Consider the following 16,550-nt stretch of genomic DNA (forward strand, 5'->3'; position numbering starts at 1 on the left):
ACTTAATCACCTCATTCCTACGCCTTACTAAGTCGTGGCCACTCATTTACAGGATGTCACCAGCGGGGCTCCATAGATCACAGTGATTTAAACTGTAAAGCATTACTCTGTTTCATCACAGGATAATTACTGTAACATGTTACTTTCTTCTTTGTTACTCGGTGCTGAAACTCTGCAGGGTAATAGATCTGCAGAGGCAGTGCTGGGCAGTGGGCACCACTGGCCCAAATGGTGATTTAATGACTTGGTCAGTTTCCTCCTTGTTTATGAAGGTTATGGCCACAGCAGCTGACTCTGGATCAGCACTGCCTCTGCTGAGGTGCACTAAACTCACTTCACTGCTTAAAAACCAGAATCACAGCATATGACTGACACGTCAGAGCACAGTGAAGCCAGTGTTGGCGGTACACCACCCTTAAAGGTTCCTTTACTTTAACCTGGTACAACTTTCACAATAAAAGCTCTGTTTACAGGCGACTTAGTACATCAACGATGCTAGAGTGGTACTTTATTGCATGTATGTATATATTTCTATTTGCTTAAACCTGTACATTTCAGTTACTTTTATCACATACAGTGCTGAAAGCAAGGTCATAGGAGCGAAATTCACGGCATGTGGCTGACACTCTTATTTAATTTGATTATTTTTACACAGGTAGGCGAAGGTAGTGTTAAGAGTCTTGCCCAAGGACTCTTATTGGTATAGTGTAGGGTATTTGCCAAGGTGGGGATTGAACCCCAGTCTACAGCATAGAAGGCAGAGATGTTACCCACTACACTAACCAACCACATGGTTTGAAATGGTTTCAAAGTTTGTATTTACGTGAGACATTCTAGATTAGGCCTTTCTTTCTTCCCCAGCTGGTCCACTTTTTATTCTGTTTCATTTCATCAAATGGTGAATGGTGCTGATTAGCAGTTGAACAAAAAAATAAGCTTATATTGTGACTCAAGACATGCTGCTGCAAATGTTATATGTAAACATAAATTAGATGTAAATCATTTTAGAGCATTAAAATATATGCATAAAGCATAAACATAGGCTCTTAGTATTATGATCATTATTTATTTTAACACTGAGAATTTCTGGAATATCATATAATAATTTTATAGGAGTACAAACAGAAGCTCATATCATGATATTTATTATTGATGCTCTGTATTTCAGTAAAATAAACAGAGTAAAAGCTACAGCAATCTGTAGTTGATAATAAATAAGTTGATAATAAACTAGATAATAAATAAAATAGGGGGCAGTCATGGGCTGGAGGTTAGGGAACCTGCCTCGTGACCAGAAGGTCACTGGTTTGATCCCCAGAGCTGACAGCACATGACACAGGTGTCCTTGAGCAAGACACCAAACCCCCAACTGCTCCCCAGGTGCTGCAGATTGGGCTGCCCACCGCTCCGGGCAAGTGTGCTCACTGCCCCCTAGTGTGTGTGCTCACTAGAGCATATGTGGCATTTCACTTCACAGATGGGTTAAATGCAGAGGTGAATTTTCCCCATTGTGGGACTAATAAGGGAATCTTAAACAATTCTGATTATTATTTAAAAAATGCAGTAGTTAAAGCTTTAACATGGGCTCATAGTGCCAAATATTTAGAGGAATGAAAATGAAACAGAGAGGAAAAGGTGTAAAATAGTCCTGACTTTGAAGACAGATCTTAGATCAGATTTCTCCATATTAAAAAAAAATCTAAACCCAGAACCGGAGCAGCGTGGACTTTTATTTTGAAGGAGAGACGCTGAGAGATCGAGGAGACCTCACCGAGTTGTAGCCGCTTCTTAGAGCTCCACGTCTCTCCGAGAGGAGGAAGAGAGAATGAATAAAGTCAGTGAGGGAGAAGCTGAGCTGCCTCGCTGCTGTCATTACTCTCCACGCCTTAAAACAGCCCTGACCTGCCTGACGAGCCCTCTTTACTCTCCTGTGAGTCTCTCTTTCTCTTTGTTTTCACCGTTTTAGCTGGATAGGAGAAGCTTTAGCCCGGTTACCTGTGCTCTCAGCTCAGTTAGTTAGGTGCCTGCCTGCCTGTCAGACGTAAGTTACTGTTTTAATGTTTCTGTTTGAGTTTGTTTAGATATATTTGGAGATATTTTCCCGGCAGGAAATTTACTTTTATCCTTTCACAACTCACGAAGCTAGAGTCAGCTTCCTATTCTCCAACTTCTTACTCGAATTTTCCCGTTCCACCTTAAATGGCGAAGCATTTACGTTCCGGCACGGTGCGCCAGAATGTAGCAGCAGCAGCATTTAAGGTGGAACGGGCAAATTCGAACGAGAAGCTGTCTCCAGCTTCGTTTTCCCGTTTTGGGAGGGATTCGTTTCATTTTGTAATGTTGATTTACCTCCTGAACCGCTTGACTGTTCATCTTATCTCTCCGTTTCATTTAATTTTGCACTAAAATGAGAAGAATAGAGCCTAAAAAGCTTCAGGCCCTGTGTTGATGGATGCTGGCACTAAGCAGTTCTCCTAGTTCCACATCAGTTATATGTAATATTTAGTACTGAAGGAGTTTTTTTTGGACTTTTTAAACTCATTTTTAGCTGTTTGTGCCTCTGACCGAGTCATTATGTCATTGCAGTAGGTAAGAGTGTGGATCTAGGCTTCTCTGCCCGCCCTTGCCTCTGGTTGGGTCTTGACTTGAGTATAAAGGCAGGCATTGTACAGAGTGGTGATCCACCAGTTTCCATCAGTTTTTTGGTTTTCTGGGTGTGTCATTCTGACAGAACCACTTCAAGATGTGTTCGTAAGTAAATGAGAGCCATAACTATCACCAGGATTCAGGATAGTCGTGTAAGTAAGTGGATCAGTTGGGATCTACTGCAGAGTTCATTTTTCTATTTTACAGTTTTTTGGCCTTTTAAAAAATTTTTTACCCCACTTCTCATCACCGCAACCTGTCCACGTGTTTCGCATTTCCAAGTTGTCTTTTTCTGAGTCTGTATTACTTTTAATAGTTGAATTTCTTTACCTTGTGAACGGTAAGAATATGAACCAGAGCAAGAAATGTTTTGTGGCACAAGTAAAAGAAAAGCTTCAGTGGATGTCCTTGTGATTCAGTAAAGAGATAAAGACCCTATGTTCTGCAAAATTTCTAGATTTTAATCATTCGTTTTAGATTGTGAAAAGAAACATTACTTACAGACGGCAATGAGGGACTTTTAAACTGGAAAATGTTACTTTTAAATCAGTTAAATCAAACTTTTAGTTATGCAGTCAGTCATAATTTTTGTGTATCCAAAAAATTTAAGTTTTAATCTTTTTTTATAGCTTGGCTGTTTTTTTGTTTTTTTTATATTTATGGGACTATATTAAATATATATTGGATTATATTAAAGGTGTTCTTGCACAGTACTGTACATTACAATACAGCCACGCCTTCTTTGGGAGTATTTATGAATGTACGTCAGTGTTAACAGCTCTGATCGCATAGTTTACATGCTTCTGAGCAGGATGGGGTGGGACTAATTATACATACACATACGTAGGAGAAGGTGAACACGTCTGCGGAGCTGCACACCCACACACCCTTGTTAGTTTTGCGTCAGTAATGACCCCAGTCGGTTTGGCTAGTGAGCGTTCTGATTGCTTGTGTTGCAGAGGCTGCCAGAATGGCACAGAAGGTGCTGGTAACAGGTGGAGGGGGCTACATTGGTAGCCACTGTGTGGTGGAGCTGATTGAGGCCGGCTATCATCCCGTGGTCATTGATGACTTCAGCAATGCTGTACAAGGTAAATATGCTTAGCCTACGTGTGTGTATATGCTTTCTGTCCTAAAGTATCCAGACCCTGCATCTAATTAGTGAATTCAGCTTCTTTACTGGCGGGCAGGCATTGGTTAGTAGGGTATAAAGCTCCTCGGCGTGGAACCACATTCTCTGGAGAGATGGACCTCCATCCAGTACCTTTGGGATGAGTTGGAGTGTCCAGAACTAATCTTCACAACGTGTCGGACCTTGAGGCGGATGGGCCACAACAGCAAAAGACCACATGGGGTTTCGCTTGTAAGCCAAGAACACAAAGCTGAGACTGCAGTGGGCACAGGCTCAGCAAAACTGGGCAGTTGAAGTCTGGATCCAATCATAACATGGACAAGAATCTCAAAGGGATATTTCCAATAGCTTGTGGAATTCATGCCATGAAAAATTGAGGCTGTTTTGAGAGCAAAGGAAGGCCCTACGCTGTATTAATATAGTGTTCCTCATAACGTGTATCCTCTTGGTTTTACACTCATTTGTCAATCATATCAAGTTACCATATATGAGCACTTTGTAGTTCTGCAGTTACAGGCTGTAGTCCGCCTTTATCTCTGCATACTTTGTTAGCTCCCTCTTACTCTGTTCTTCAATGGTCAGGACCCCCACAAGACCACCATATTTGGATGGTGGATCGTTCTCAGCACTGCAGTAACACTGATGTGGTGGTGGTGGTGTGTTAGTGTGTGTTGCGCTGGTATGAGTGAATCAGACCCAGCAGTGCTGTCAAACACCGTGTCCACACGCTGTCCACTCTGTTCGACACTCCTCAGTGTCAGTCCACTTTGTAGATGTAAAGTCAGAGACAGTAGCTCGTCTGTTTCTGCACAGTTTGTGCTGGTCATCCTCTAGGCCCTCACCGGACGCAGGATGCTGTGCACTGGTCTGGATATTTTTGGTTCGTGGACTGTTCTCAGTCCAGCAGTGACACTGAGGTGTTTAAAAACTCCAGCAGCGCTGCTGTATCTGATCTGCTCAGACCAGCGCAACACACACTAACACGCCACCACCACATCAGAGTCACTGCTGAGAATGATTCCCCACCCAAATAATACCTGCTTTGTGGTGGTGATGTGGGGGTCCTGCCCATTAGAGAACAGGGTAGGAGGGGGTTAACATGGTATGCAGGTGGAGTACAGTCTGCAGTTGTAGAGCTACAAAGTGCTCCAGTGTGGATAAAATGGACAATGAGTGTAGAATGAAGGTGTGTGTCATGTTTGCCAACAAGAAATGATGACATTGTTTTAGCAAGTTTTAGCAAGTTATCACCTGTATTTGGCATTCTCAGATATTATGGAATGATCCACAGCTCAGTTCATCATCAAAAATAACAAACTTTATGGCTTCTTACAAATAGATTGAAACTTATAGAACATCAGCATCACATTAGGATGGCTGTGTGCAAGAATCTGTGTTATTGAAAACAGTCATAGGTAATTTTGTTGTGTCTGTGTGTCTGAGTGTTGTGTCTGAATGTGACGTTTATTGTGGTTGTGTGCTTTGCATCGAGGAGAAGGCAATGTCCCCGAGAGCTTGCGGAGGATAGAGAAGTTTATGGACACTAAGGTTGAGTTCTCTGAGCTGAACCTGCTGGACAAACCCGGTCTGGAGAAGATCTTCAAACAGGTCAGGACCAACACACTCCTTATTCTTTAGCTAAGACTGGGTTCAGTTTAAGGTTGGACTGATTTCAATAATTTAACGGAATTGCTTTCGTTTGGGTTTTTCTTAAAGTGATAATTTGGTGGAAAATCAAATCTGTGCAGTCTTCCTCTTACCTCCAAAATGTAGTCAATCAACCGAGGTATGATTGGTGTCAGAAGTTTGCTTCACTAGATTAGTTACATTTGGGGTTATTGACAGTTATTATGAGGAGAGAATTGACCAAAACTTGTGAATATTGAATGTAAATGTAGTTCATAACACAATTATTTAGTAAGTGTTACATACATCATCACGTTCAGACAGTATAGCAAAAGTGACAGCAATCAATATTAATGGTTAATCCCAGTTATAAAATTGCCCCCTAGTGTTGGTACTGTGTAACTGCATGGTTCTCTCTGTGATCCGCAGCACTCGTTCTATGCTGTGATGCACTTTGCTGGGCTCAAAGCTGTGGGGGAATCGGTGGAGCAGCCGTTACGCTACTACAGGGTCAACCTCACAGGCACAATCAACCTACTGGAGGTGAGCTTTAGACCACCAGCGTGCTCCGTTTCTCGACAGTCTGCTCAGCTTTAACCCTCTTTTTTCTGTTTTATTTCATTATTGCTCACTCAGCTTATTAAAACAGAGAAGAGAAACTGTGTAGAAAGTGCAGATTCTGAATTTACCATCAGGACCACGTTTGTAAGCCGAAGGAGGAGATTACTATTTTATGTTTTATTTATTTATGTTGTAATTTTCTTTTTATTGGGGGAAGTCTTTAGAAAAGAATAAAAAATACAAAATTCTCATTGTATCAAACAACTGTGTCCGTACTTTAATTACCACCACAATTATGACTGTCTTATAGCAAAACAGTTACATTATGATCCTGTTCAGCTTCTTCACTGTAAATGCTTGTTAATAAATATTGATTTACAGTATGTAATTAGAAGCTAATTGATCATTTATTATGTAATACTATACATTAATTGTGTACTGCATGTCAAATCAGTTTTAAAAAATCGAAACTTTTAATTGTTAAGAAGTAGTAGTTCCTCATGTTTCTCAGTAATGCAGGAATGTGTAGCAAGTGAGGGCCACAGGCTGTAGGCCTGTCCTGTACAACTGGTATGAATTATCTCTGGTACTCTGGACTGACGGCTGGTATTTTCAGTAATTAGTGAGGGAAGTCAGGGGGGGCTTCCTGCTGTGTGCACTGTGAACAGCTTGTTACGCTTTGTAGGAGTCTCTAATGATCTGTGGTGTCCGTGCATATGTTGGTCAGGTGATGCAGGCTCACGGGGTCCATAATCTGGTGTTCAGCAGTTCGGCGACGGTGTACGGCGATCCTCAGAAACTGCCCATCGACGAGCAGCATCCAGCCGGAGGCTGCACAAACCCTTACGGCAAGACCAAATTCTTCATTGAGGAGATGATCCAGGACCAGTGCAGTGCGGAAAAGGTAGGCTGTGTGTGGGGGTGGGTATGCACTCTGTAGGGTCTGGTGTGGAATAATGGCTCTCTATTACTGGAACTGAGAACCCCCACATGTTTATTCTGTAATCCTGCAAAAAAGAAACTCTGAGTAATCTCATTTAATGTGTTGTCTAAAAATGTTCATCATTTTCACTTTAACCTCTTATGTTTAGTGTTGCCGTTTGCTTTTTTGTAGTTTTGCACTGGAGCGACGAGGCTGTAGCTAACAGGTGCTTGTGCTGACTGCATGCCTAACTTCTTAAACAGTGTCTACTTCTAATGGACTTTCTTGTGCAGCTGATATATCTTATGATATATACACTCACCAGCCACTTCATTAGGTACACCTTGCTAGTAAATGGTTGGACCCCCTTTCGCCTTCAGAACTGCCTTAATTCTTCGTGACACACTTTCAACTAGGTGTTGGAAACATTCCAGATGTTGGTTGGTTATTTGAGTTCCTGTTGTCTTTCTATCATCTGGAACCAGTCTGCCCATTCTCCTCTGACCTCTCACATCAACAAGGCATTTTCGTCCACACAACTGACCACTCACTGGATATTTCCTCTTTTTCGGACTGTTCTCTGTGAACCCTAGAGATGGCTGTGTGTGAAAATCCCAGTAGATCAGCAGTTTCTGAAATACTCAGACCAGCCCGTCTGGCACCAACAACCACGCCACGTTCGAAGTCCCTGAAATCCCCTTTCTTCCCCGTTCTGATGCTCGGTCTGCACTTCAGCAAGTTGTCTTGACCACCTCTACAGGCCTAAATGCAGTGAGTTGCGGTGTGATTGGCTGATTAGCTATTTGTGTTAACAAACAATTGAACATTGTACCTAATAAAGTGGAACTGAGTCGACAACTTTTTAAACTAAGCGCTAGAGCCGTTAATAATAGATTAAAGCAGATATTAAACCATAAACATTTACCTAAACTTTGAGTACCTACAGATTATAGTAATGTGTTCAAAGTCATTATTTCACATAATGAGAGGAAACTCAGAGTGATCTACTAAGAAAATCATTATTGTAGTCAGAATTCTTTTAAAAGGAACTATTTTGGGGGTTTTTTTTGTGGATTTTTTTCCCCAGTTTTCCCCCCAGTTTATTCTTCTCCAATTCCACCCACAAATCAGGACTCATCAAATCGCACAATACTACCAGAGCTAGGAGGGTGAAGGTGAGCACAGGCTTCCTCCGAGCACACAAAAGGAACCATTTTCTAATTCTCTTTTAAATTGTTGAAGGGACACCTGCTCCTCTTCTTGCCAGGCTGAAGGTGCCTTTGTATTCGACTTTAACACTCCACCATAAATGATGCAGCAGTTACCTTAATGGTGCGCTAACAGTAAAACGTAACTGCAGCTCCACTTGAGGTGGAACAGAAATTTGAATGCGAAACTGGCAAGTAAGGAGCAAATCTCAGCTTCGTCTTCTTTTCCACAACGACTGATGTTGTTTTTGCTTTTCATCTTGTTCCTTGTACCGTTTCTAATCTTTGTTTTTTGTGAACATATTCATGAAGAGATTGAAGCGTTGCAGTGCAGGATGTATCGAGAATGAGTTTGACCTTACAGTGGCTGGTGGGCAGGGATGGCATTGTTTAAGGGCTGGTAATTGAACAAACCCACGCTTCTCAAACTCTGACTCTTTTCTGCATTTCATGTCCCTCGAGCCAACTTCTTCTTCTTTTGGCTGCTCCCTTTAGGGGTCGCCACAGCGGATCATCTGCCTCCATCCTTGCCCTATCCATTGCCTCCTCTACTTTCACGCCAACCATCTCCATGTCCACCTTCACTACATCCATAAACCTTCTCTGAGGTCTACCTCGTCTCCTTCTACCTGGCAGCTCAATCTTCTATTCTTTGCCCAATATATCCACTATTCCTCCTCAACACATGTCCAAACCATCTCAACCTGGCCTCTCTGGCTTTATCTCCAAACTGCTCCACCTTCATCGTCCCTCTGATCTGCTCATTTCTAATCTTATGTCCCTCGAGCCAACTACGGTGTAAAAACTCACATGGCCGAGTCAAAGAGTCGACCCCAAGCATTTCGACTCTTAGGCCCAATCCCATTTCTTCTTTTTTACCCCAGCAACATTTTGGAGCCTGAATTTTACCCACACTTTTGACCATTTTGATAAATAATAACACAGGTTTGCGGTTTCCGCACTGCTGATGGGTGGAACATAAGCTTCCATTACTTGTTAGCTACATTAGCCTTGAAGTTCCAGTGTAAAACTAAAGAAGCAGAATTCAGACACCAAACCTGTCTTGGTTGGTCGACCACATTTGAGGAAGATCGTGATCACTTTAAACAGAGCTCCAACTACCGGAGCTGAAACATTCGCACTAAAGCAGCAGTACTTGCTCTCTTCACTGATTTCCCAGGTTTAGCCTGTCGAATTAGTTGACGAGTTGAACATGAAAAATGTGCAGTTTATTAAATACTATCTTTCAAACTGCAAACCCTGACATCTTCACTCTCTCCTGTACAGACTGTTCACTAATCTAACTCCTCTTCCAGGACTGGAATGCAGTGTTGCTCAGGTACTTCAACCCCATCGGTGCTCACGTCTCAGGACAGATCGGTGAGGACCCACAGGGAACACCAAATAACCTTCTACCCTATGTGGCACAGGTAATCAGTCTGACCAATCAGAAGCAGTAAAGGTTCTAAACTACAGATTTAAGTAGTTTTGGTAACTGCTTTGTTTGCTGGTGCTCCAGGTTGCTATTGGGAGAAGAAAACATCTGAACGTGTTTGGAAATGACTACAACACAGTTGACGGAACAGGTAATAGAAATGGATTAGTATGCAGTCTTAATGGATGGTGGAGTAAATACTCTAACATTCAAAAATGTAAAGTTGCTAAATGTTTTAATGCAAAATAACAATAACATATAAACATAACATAAACATAAATCATGTAATGTGTGTTTTTTCCTCCTCCTGTAAAGTTACCATTCTGGAAAGACAGAGTTTTGTTTTCATCTCAGATGATATGCTTCAGATAATTTGAGCTGTAATAATTCGGAATCTGTAATCTGGGAATTATACTTGTGTGCAAGTGATGAGCAGAGATTTAGGTTAATTTAAGACAGTAAGAGAAAGATATAAAGCATTTAGGAGTGACCTATTAAAATGAATATCCAGAATGCTTCATATTTCCACAGAGAAGATCAAATGTCAGGCAGATAACAACAGATTGCTAGAAATAGATAAATATAGTGTATTTATCACCTACCATTTAATAAACAGTTGTTCCTAAAAGGTTTATAATGTAATAACCACTGTAAATGTCATCCAAGAAAATAAACCATTGATTAGACAAGTGATTCAAAACGTTTGAACAGTTTGAACAAGCAGTTTTACTGTTATCAAGAATCTCCTTTTCTCTCCTCTCTCTGAAGGAGTGAGGGATTACATTCATGTAGTGGATCTGGCAAAGGGACACATTGCTGCACTCAGGAAACTGAAGGACAACGACGGCTGCAAGGTAGAATTCCCTTCTTTTCGCTTCTCCTCGCTTCCGTATCACCTCTCTTCACTTGTTTACGTATATCTTTCTGTTTCTTCCTCTCTCCTCCTCTCTGCAGGTGTATAATCTGGGCACGGGTACTGGCTACTCTGTGCTGCAGATGGTGCAGGCTATGGAGAAAGCTTCCGGAAGAGAGGTGTGAATAATTACACACGATATTCCTTTGATTTTCTAAATATTCAACACAAAAAGATAAACGTGCTCATTTCTTAACATCAGCTTCCAGTGGTATTCTGGGAAGTTTACTAGAATCGGCATTGGATTTGTCTGGGTTTTTTTTCAGATTGCATATAAGATCGCCCCCCGGCGGAGCGGAGACATTGCGTCGTGCTATGCAGACCCTCGTCTGGCAGAGAAGGAGCTGGGCTGGAAGGCTAATTTTGGCCTAGAGAGAATGTGTACGTATGAACTGTGTTTCCAATGTCTGTGTTACTAGTATAATATTTGTAGAGGATTTATTAGTAAATCCTGTTAACTGTTGTAGTTTAATAGTGTGGATTAGGGGACCCTCAGGGCCAAAGTGCTGCAGAGACTTGAATTGAGTTCATTGAGGCCTTCCTAATTATCTGATGAGCTGGATCAGGTGTGTTTTAGGGCTGGGTGATATTGCAAAAAAGTAAAATCTTGATTATTTTATATATTAACGATTAAGTATTAACGATTCTCGATTCCGATTTTTACGTTTTTCTTTGGTTCTTGCATAATGCCATTGACAAAAGACACTTTCTTTTCGCTTTAATTTAAAAGACTGCAGAATTGCAGAAATGGTAACAGCACCACTTAATCATTATTAAGTTCTGCAAATATTGGTCCTTTTAAATATTCTTTCAAGGGACTCAAACTGCAAGCGCAACAAAATTTGTAACGAAAAATACAATAATTACAATATAAACGAACCATCTTAATTAGTGATATTCTTCTAAGAATAGCAAGCAGCTTCCTTAAAGCTCAGGAACAACTCTCACTTTAAATAAAGTGCAAGCATGACCTGCTTATATTAAGAAAAGTGCAGAACCACCAAGTTCTTTACAGGTTTCTTGAAAGGAACACAAGCCTATCTGCTGTTTTCAGGCTTGAGAGATGCTCTGGTAGGTAACATTGTTCCCAGCCACACTGAAGACTCGCTCATTTTCATCGCGGTGTTTCACTCATTGCTCCCGTTCCGCTGGGTGTTTGTGTCAAGTGCTGGAACAGATTCGTCGTACTGCTACAATTGGTTGTAACTGTCTTTCAGCACAACACTTTACATAAAGTTGTTCAACATCTGACTTTTCAAATCCGACTGATTTGGAAACTGATTCTTCCACCTTTCTTTGTTACGAGCTCACACCTCTGCATCTCCGTCTTGGAGTGTTTGTGTGTGTGTGTGTGTGTGTGTGTGTGTGTGTGTGTGTGTGTGTGTGTGTGTGTGTGTTATTTTTTGTTTTTTGTTTTTTTTTTTCTGCCGCGCCGTGGCTACCACAGGCTTCCTCCGAGACCTGGCGGGGAGGGGGGATCCTACTCACCCAGAGGGCCAATTGTGCTCTCTAGGACTTCTGGCCACAGACGGCTGTAGCTTCACTAGGGATTGAACTCATGATCTCCTGATGAGAGGGCCAACACTTAGACGGTTGCACCACTCGGGAGCCCACTGGTGTGCTTACTGAGGCAGAGTGCTGAAGTCTGCAGTGTTGTGGCCTGCAGGGGCTGGAGTCTGACGCATGTGGTGTGGTGTGCATGTATGAATCTACAGGACAAATTCTCAGGGTTAAAGTTCACTTAGTTACACTCAACACAAGGCCATTTAGCACTTCCGGAATCTAACGCTCCGTGTTTGCGCGTTTTCTCCCATTCAAGGCCATTTTTGCCAGACAGAATTTACTTATGTTTGGTGAAAAGCATGCACTGCCTGGAGGACCCTAAGAGAAACGGTCTCCTGCCTTCTCATGCTGTAAATCGGTGAATATCAATATCATGTACAGTCTTGAACTTCAAGGCAATAATATGTTGGAAAGTCGAACTCATGTTGGACAAAATACAGCTGATTTCTACAGTTCAGTTCAAAGTGTAGCTAAAACATCTAAATTGTATCTATACTTCTCTTCATTTGTATAGAGGACAGACTGTCATTCGGTAATTTGTGAATATTTAAAAGGCCAGTTCCACTGATTTGTCAACATTTCTGCATAATTCAGTGGTTGAGATGTGGGCAAAGTAATTCAGAGTGGTTTGGTGTGAAATGCTTCATTCTAGAGAAAGTCACAGAGGCAGAATTGTTCACAGTGGCGGTGATGGGAACCAGACGTTCAAGCTGTTTAATGCCTCTAAATCTGCCTCTCAAAAGTTAAGGCATGAAATGGTTATGAATGTGCTGCGTCATGCCTGATTGCGTTATAGTAAAAGATTTTAAAATATCTTTGATTTTTCTTTTTTTCCCCAATTCCCCACTCTTTTACTATCATCATCATCATCATCATCATTCCATATAAACCTCATATAGGTTCACACCTTATTTTGGATAGTAAATAAAATGGCTGTGTTTGTGTTGTAGACATAGCGGGCCCCTGGTTCCCATCACCACCACTGTAAAATTGGTCATTTTGTTTTCAGTGGACCTTTTCACAGCGGACCGCTCTAAATGACTTTGTTTACGTCTTTAAGAATGTGAATGGCGCTCACAGCTCACAGCTCGAGTGCCAAAGACCAAAGGCAACAGGCATGTCTTGACTGATCAACTACATTTGGGGTAAAACTGTGTTAACTGTTACTTTAATGTACTAAAGGCTGCTGGCTGATTTGCCAACACACTTGTCTGAGGTCATTTCCTGTTTACCTGGTCTGACAGGTGAAGACTTGTGGCGCTGGCAGTCCCAGAATCCCACCGGGTTCAGCAACAGCACGGTGCAGTGAAACAGACCCACTCAGGAGAGACCCTGACAGCGGGAGCCATCCTTCATTTTTATACGACTTGATTTCACCTGGAAGAAACCTCATGACCCAATGAATGATTTACATTCCTAGCTATGTTCCTTCTACCTGTTCTCTTTAAATTATTACCAGCAAGCTTTATCTCCTTAATGAGTCTTCTTACGTGTAATTTTTTATTGTTTCTTGATTCCATTTCTGACGTATTGGTCCAAATTTCACTTTAGATCAGTACCTCTCGAATAATTTAATTCTTTCTATACAGATTAACTTTAACTTTATCTTTTTGGAAAAAATGTTGGATTATTATTTTTTATTTTTATTTTTTTTTTTGTCTTGTTTAGTTTTTCCATCCAACTTGGCTTCAGTTTAGAACTGCATTGAAGTCCAATACAAGAGCAAGACAGGTGCTTTTTTTGCAACTCACAAAATGAACATTATGTAATAAAAAGGGATTTGTGGATATATATTTTAGCGTCTATGCATATATAAGAAACGGTGCGCATTCCGGTCTGAAATGACAGGAATCTTCATTCTGATTGATTTGATTCTGAAGAACTGAAAAAGGGAAATGAGGGAAATTTGGTGCTTTTTTTTTTTATTAGTAATAATAATTAGTAAAAAGAAATAGCATTTTTAAGCCAAAAGCATGTAATAATTGACATTCATAAGTTTCTGAGAAACTTCAGACGTGACATTCAGTTTGATTCACGTTAGTTATGTAGCATTGAGAATGAGGGTTTTCCTGCAAGTCTAATTTTGGTTAGAGCAGTTATTAATAAATCATAATAATTTACAATGTGGTGTTTTAGTATAAGTGTGAGTTTTCCGTGAACGACTGAGTGTCACTGTAATTAGCGATTTAAGAAATACTAATAACTGACGAATTTATGTAAATCAAATCAAATTTATTTGTATAGCGGATGTTGTCACAAAGCAGCTTCACAGAATTCCAGAAAAGACAAAGTTTTAACAAGAATGTAAAAATGTAAAAGCTTAAAAACTTAAAAAAAAACCCGGTGGGCAAGCCAGGGGCGACCGTGGCAAGGAAAAGCTCCCTCGGAACTGAGGAAGAAACCTTGGGAGGAACCAGGCTCACCAGGGGGGACCCATCCTCCTCTGGTCAAACTACCTACAAGTGATTATACTACTAATATCAATAGCAGTAATATTAGTAGTAGGAATAGCTGGGAGTCTATGAGAACTTCAGTGTAGGGTGGGCAGCTAGTCCAAGGCAGGTGGTGGTAACTGGGGCGTGGGCAGCTGGTCTGAAGTGGGTAGCAGGAGGGCTCGACAGTCGGTCGTCCTTCAGTGTCCGGCCGGACATGTGGGCAATTGTATACTCGGGAAAAGCAGGGAGAGGGAATTAGTTTTATTTTGTCTGCTTGTAAGTAAAACAGTAGATGTAAACATTTAAAGAGTGTGGCTAATGACTCCGGCAGATCTGACTATGACAGCTTAGCTAAAAGGAGAGAACCAGATATATAATGTAATTATAAGTATTATATAATATATTAATAATATACTTATTATAAAGTCAGCCATAACATTAGATTCGACTGATTTGGTTTACTGTAGCATTATTGCAAACGCGTAACATTAGATTTGATTCAGTTTGAATTCGACTAACATTCATCACTGAGGAATTTTATGTGAAGCTAATTCAAAGCTGCTTCTTTGTAGTTAGTAATTTAATGATCAGTAACGCGGTTGAAAATTGTACATTATTGCAAATGTTCGGAATGCAACGTTAATGCAACGTCATTTGTCTAAATTCAAAACAACTAACATTTTGGCGCGGATGAAATTATCGTGAGGACGATTCAGTGTCTCTAGTTTGTAATTGGCAGCTTCATAATAATTGATTATAAATTCATACAATCATTTAGTGTGATTTGATTGTTTGCTTCAGATCAGCTATACAGCATCCAGTGCTGAGTTCCCCATGAGGCCATACAGTTACTAATGCAGCTGAATCATTTACATCACTGTGAATACGTGTGAATGTTCAAATGTTACATTGGATTAGATTTGAGTCACTGGATTTCATTCAGATTAACTCCAACATTTCCCATGAGGACAATTTAGTGTCACTTTTTTTGTAAACAGCAGTTTAATCATGTCTAAAGCAATATAATAATTCATATTATTATAAATTCATGCAAATGTTAATGCAGTTCAAATATGCCTGTAGCATTCAGCACTGATTAATTTATAGTGAGGGCAATAAAATGACTATTGCAGTTGAATCTTTTACATAATTGTAAATGTATGCAAGTGCTGGGATGTAAAATTTGATTCGATTTGATTCGACTTTGATTCAGAAAGACTCATTAACATTTGGCACTGATGAATTTACCATGAGGGCCTTTTGAATTCACTTTTTTGTAATTAGTCATTTAATAATATATAAATATATATTATATACATATAAATATATAAATCATTTACATTATCGTTGATGTGTGAATGTTCAGACATTTGATTTGATTCATTTGACTTGATTTAAACTGACTGTAACGTTTGGCACTGATAAATGTACTATTTGGGAGAGCAGTTCAGTGTCACATTTTTATTTAAATGTATCAATAGCTGATTACAAATTCATGTGAATGTTTAGTGTGATTCGATTCGGTTCGATTGGAATCGACTCTGCATTTGGTACTGATGGATTGCCAGTTAGGGCGATTCAGCGCCACTGAATCGTTTACATCATTGTAAGTACATGCGAGTGTTAAGGAGTTACATTAGATTCGATTCGACGTGATTCAAATTGACTGTAACATGTGCCGCTGCTGAATGTTGAGGGCGGGTCAGTATTTTGGTCATCAGTTATTTAATAATAACAACTGTGGAAAACGTGATAACAAGTGTAATCGTTTACACAGTGTAAACGCATTTGAATGTTTTGAACGATTCGATTCTATTCGAATCGTCTCTGCAGTGTTCGGAGCTGATGAGATTCCCCGCGCGCCAGTCTCAGTGTCACTGCTCTGGAGTCACTGGAAAGCAGGCCTGTGTGGAGCCTGTGGAGGGGCGCTTGTGCTTTAAAGGGGAATACCACCAATTTTTCAAAATTTCTGTCCAGTTCAGTGGTTACGATGTAAAGCCACTCGGAGGGGTTTTGTGTGAAGTGGTTCATTTGCAGAAAAACTTACGGACTCCGATTTCTTTACAGCGGTGGTGATAGGAACCAGGGGTCCTGACGTCCACAACACAA

General features: G+C 40.6%; 1 protein-coding gene across 2 annotated transcripts; it reads left to right on the plus strand.

Moving 5' to 3' along the window:
• The first annotated feature begins 1,760 nt into the window (after nucleotides 1-1,760).
• gale (UDP-galactose-4-epimerase) lies at nucleotides 1,761-13,799 on the plus strand. Of its 2 annotated transcripts, none has more exons than XM_017707808.2 (11): nucleotides 1,761-1,930; nucleotides 3,606-3,737; nucleotides 5,271-5,386; nucleotides 5,834-5,947; nucleotides 6,693-6,869; nucleotides 9,412-9,525; nucleotides 9,615-9,681; nucleotides 10,299-10,384; nucleotides 10,485-10,562; nucleotides 10,710-10,824; nucleotides 13,251-13,799. In XM_017707808.2, exons 2-11 carry the CDS (start codon nucleotides 3,617-3,619, stop codon nucleotides 13,313-13,315), a joined length of 1,053 nt encoding a protein of 350 aa, XP_017563297.1. In that variant the 5' UTR covers nucleotides 1,761-1,930; nucleotides 3,606-3,616; the 3' UTR covers nucleotides 13,316-13,799. The 2 variants fall into 2 exon arrangements, with proteins under 2 accessions (XP_017563297.1, XP_017563299.1); XM_017707810.2 differs by having other exon boundaries at nucleotides 5,274-5,386.
• The last annotated feature ends 2,751 nt before the right edge of the window (nucleotides 13,800-16,550 follow it).

This window comes from Pygocentrus nattereri, chromosome 10 (genome assembly GCF_015220715.1).
Source record: "Pygocentrus nattereri isolate fPygNat1 chromosome 10, fPygNat1.pri, whole genome shotgun sequence".
Lineage (NCBI taxonomy): Eukaryota > Metazoa > Chordata > Actinopteri > Characiformes > Serrasalmidae > Pygocentrus > Pygocentrus nattereri.

Bases quoted from the DNA above. Each gene is read 5' to 3' on its own strand.
- gale (XM_017707808.2), top strand. From the start codon at position 3,617: ATGGCACAGAAGGTGCTGGTAACAGGTGGAGGGGGCTACATTGGTAGC. The intron at 5,948-6,692 runs GTGAGCTTTAGA...TATGTTGGTCAG, and splicing joins GCACAATCAACCTACTGGAG to GTGATGCAGGCTCACGGGGT. The intron at 9,526-9,614 runs GTAATCAGTCTG...CTGGTGCTCCAG, and splicing joins TTCTACCCTATGTGGCACAG to GTTGCTATTGGGAGAAGAAA.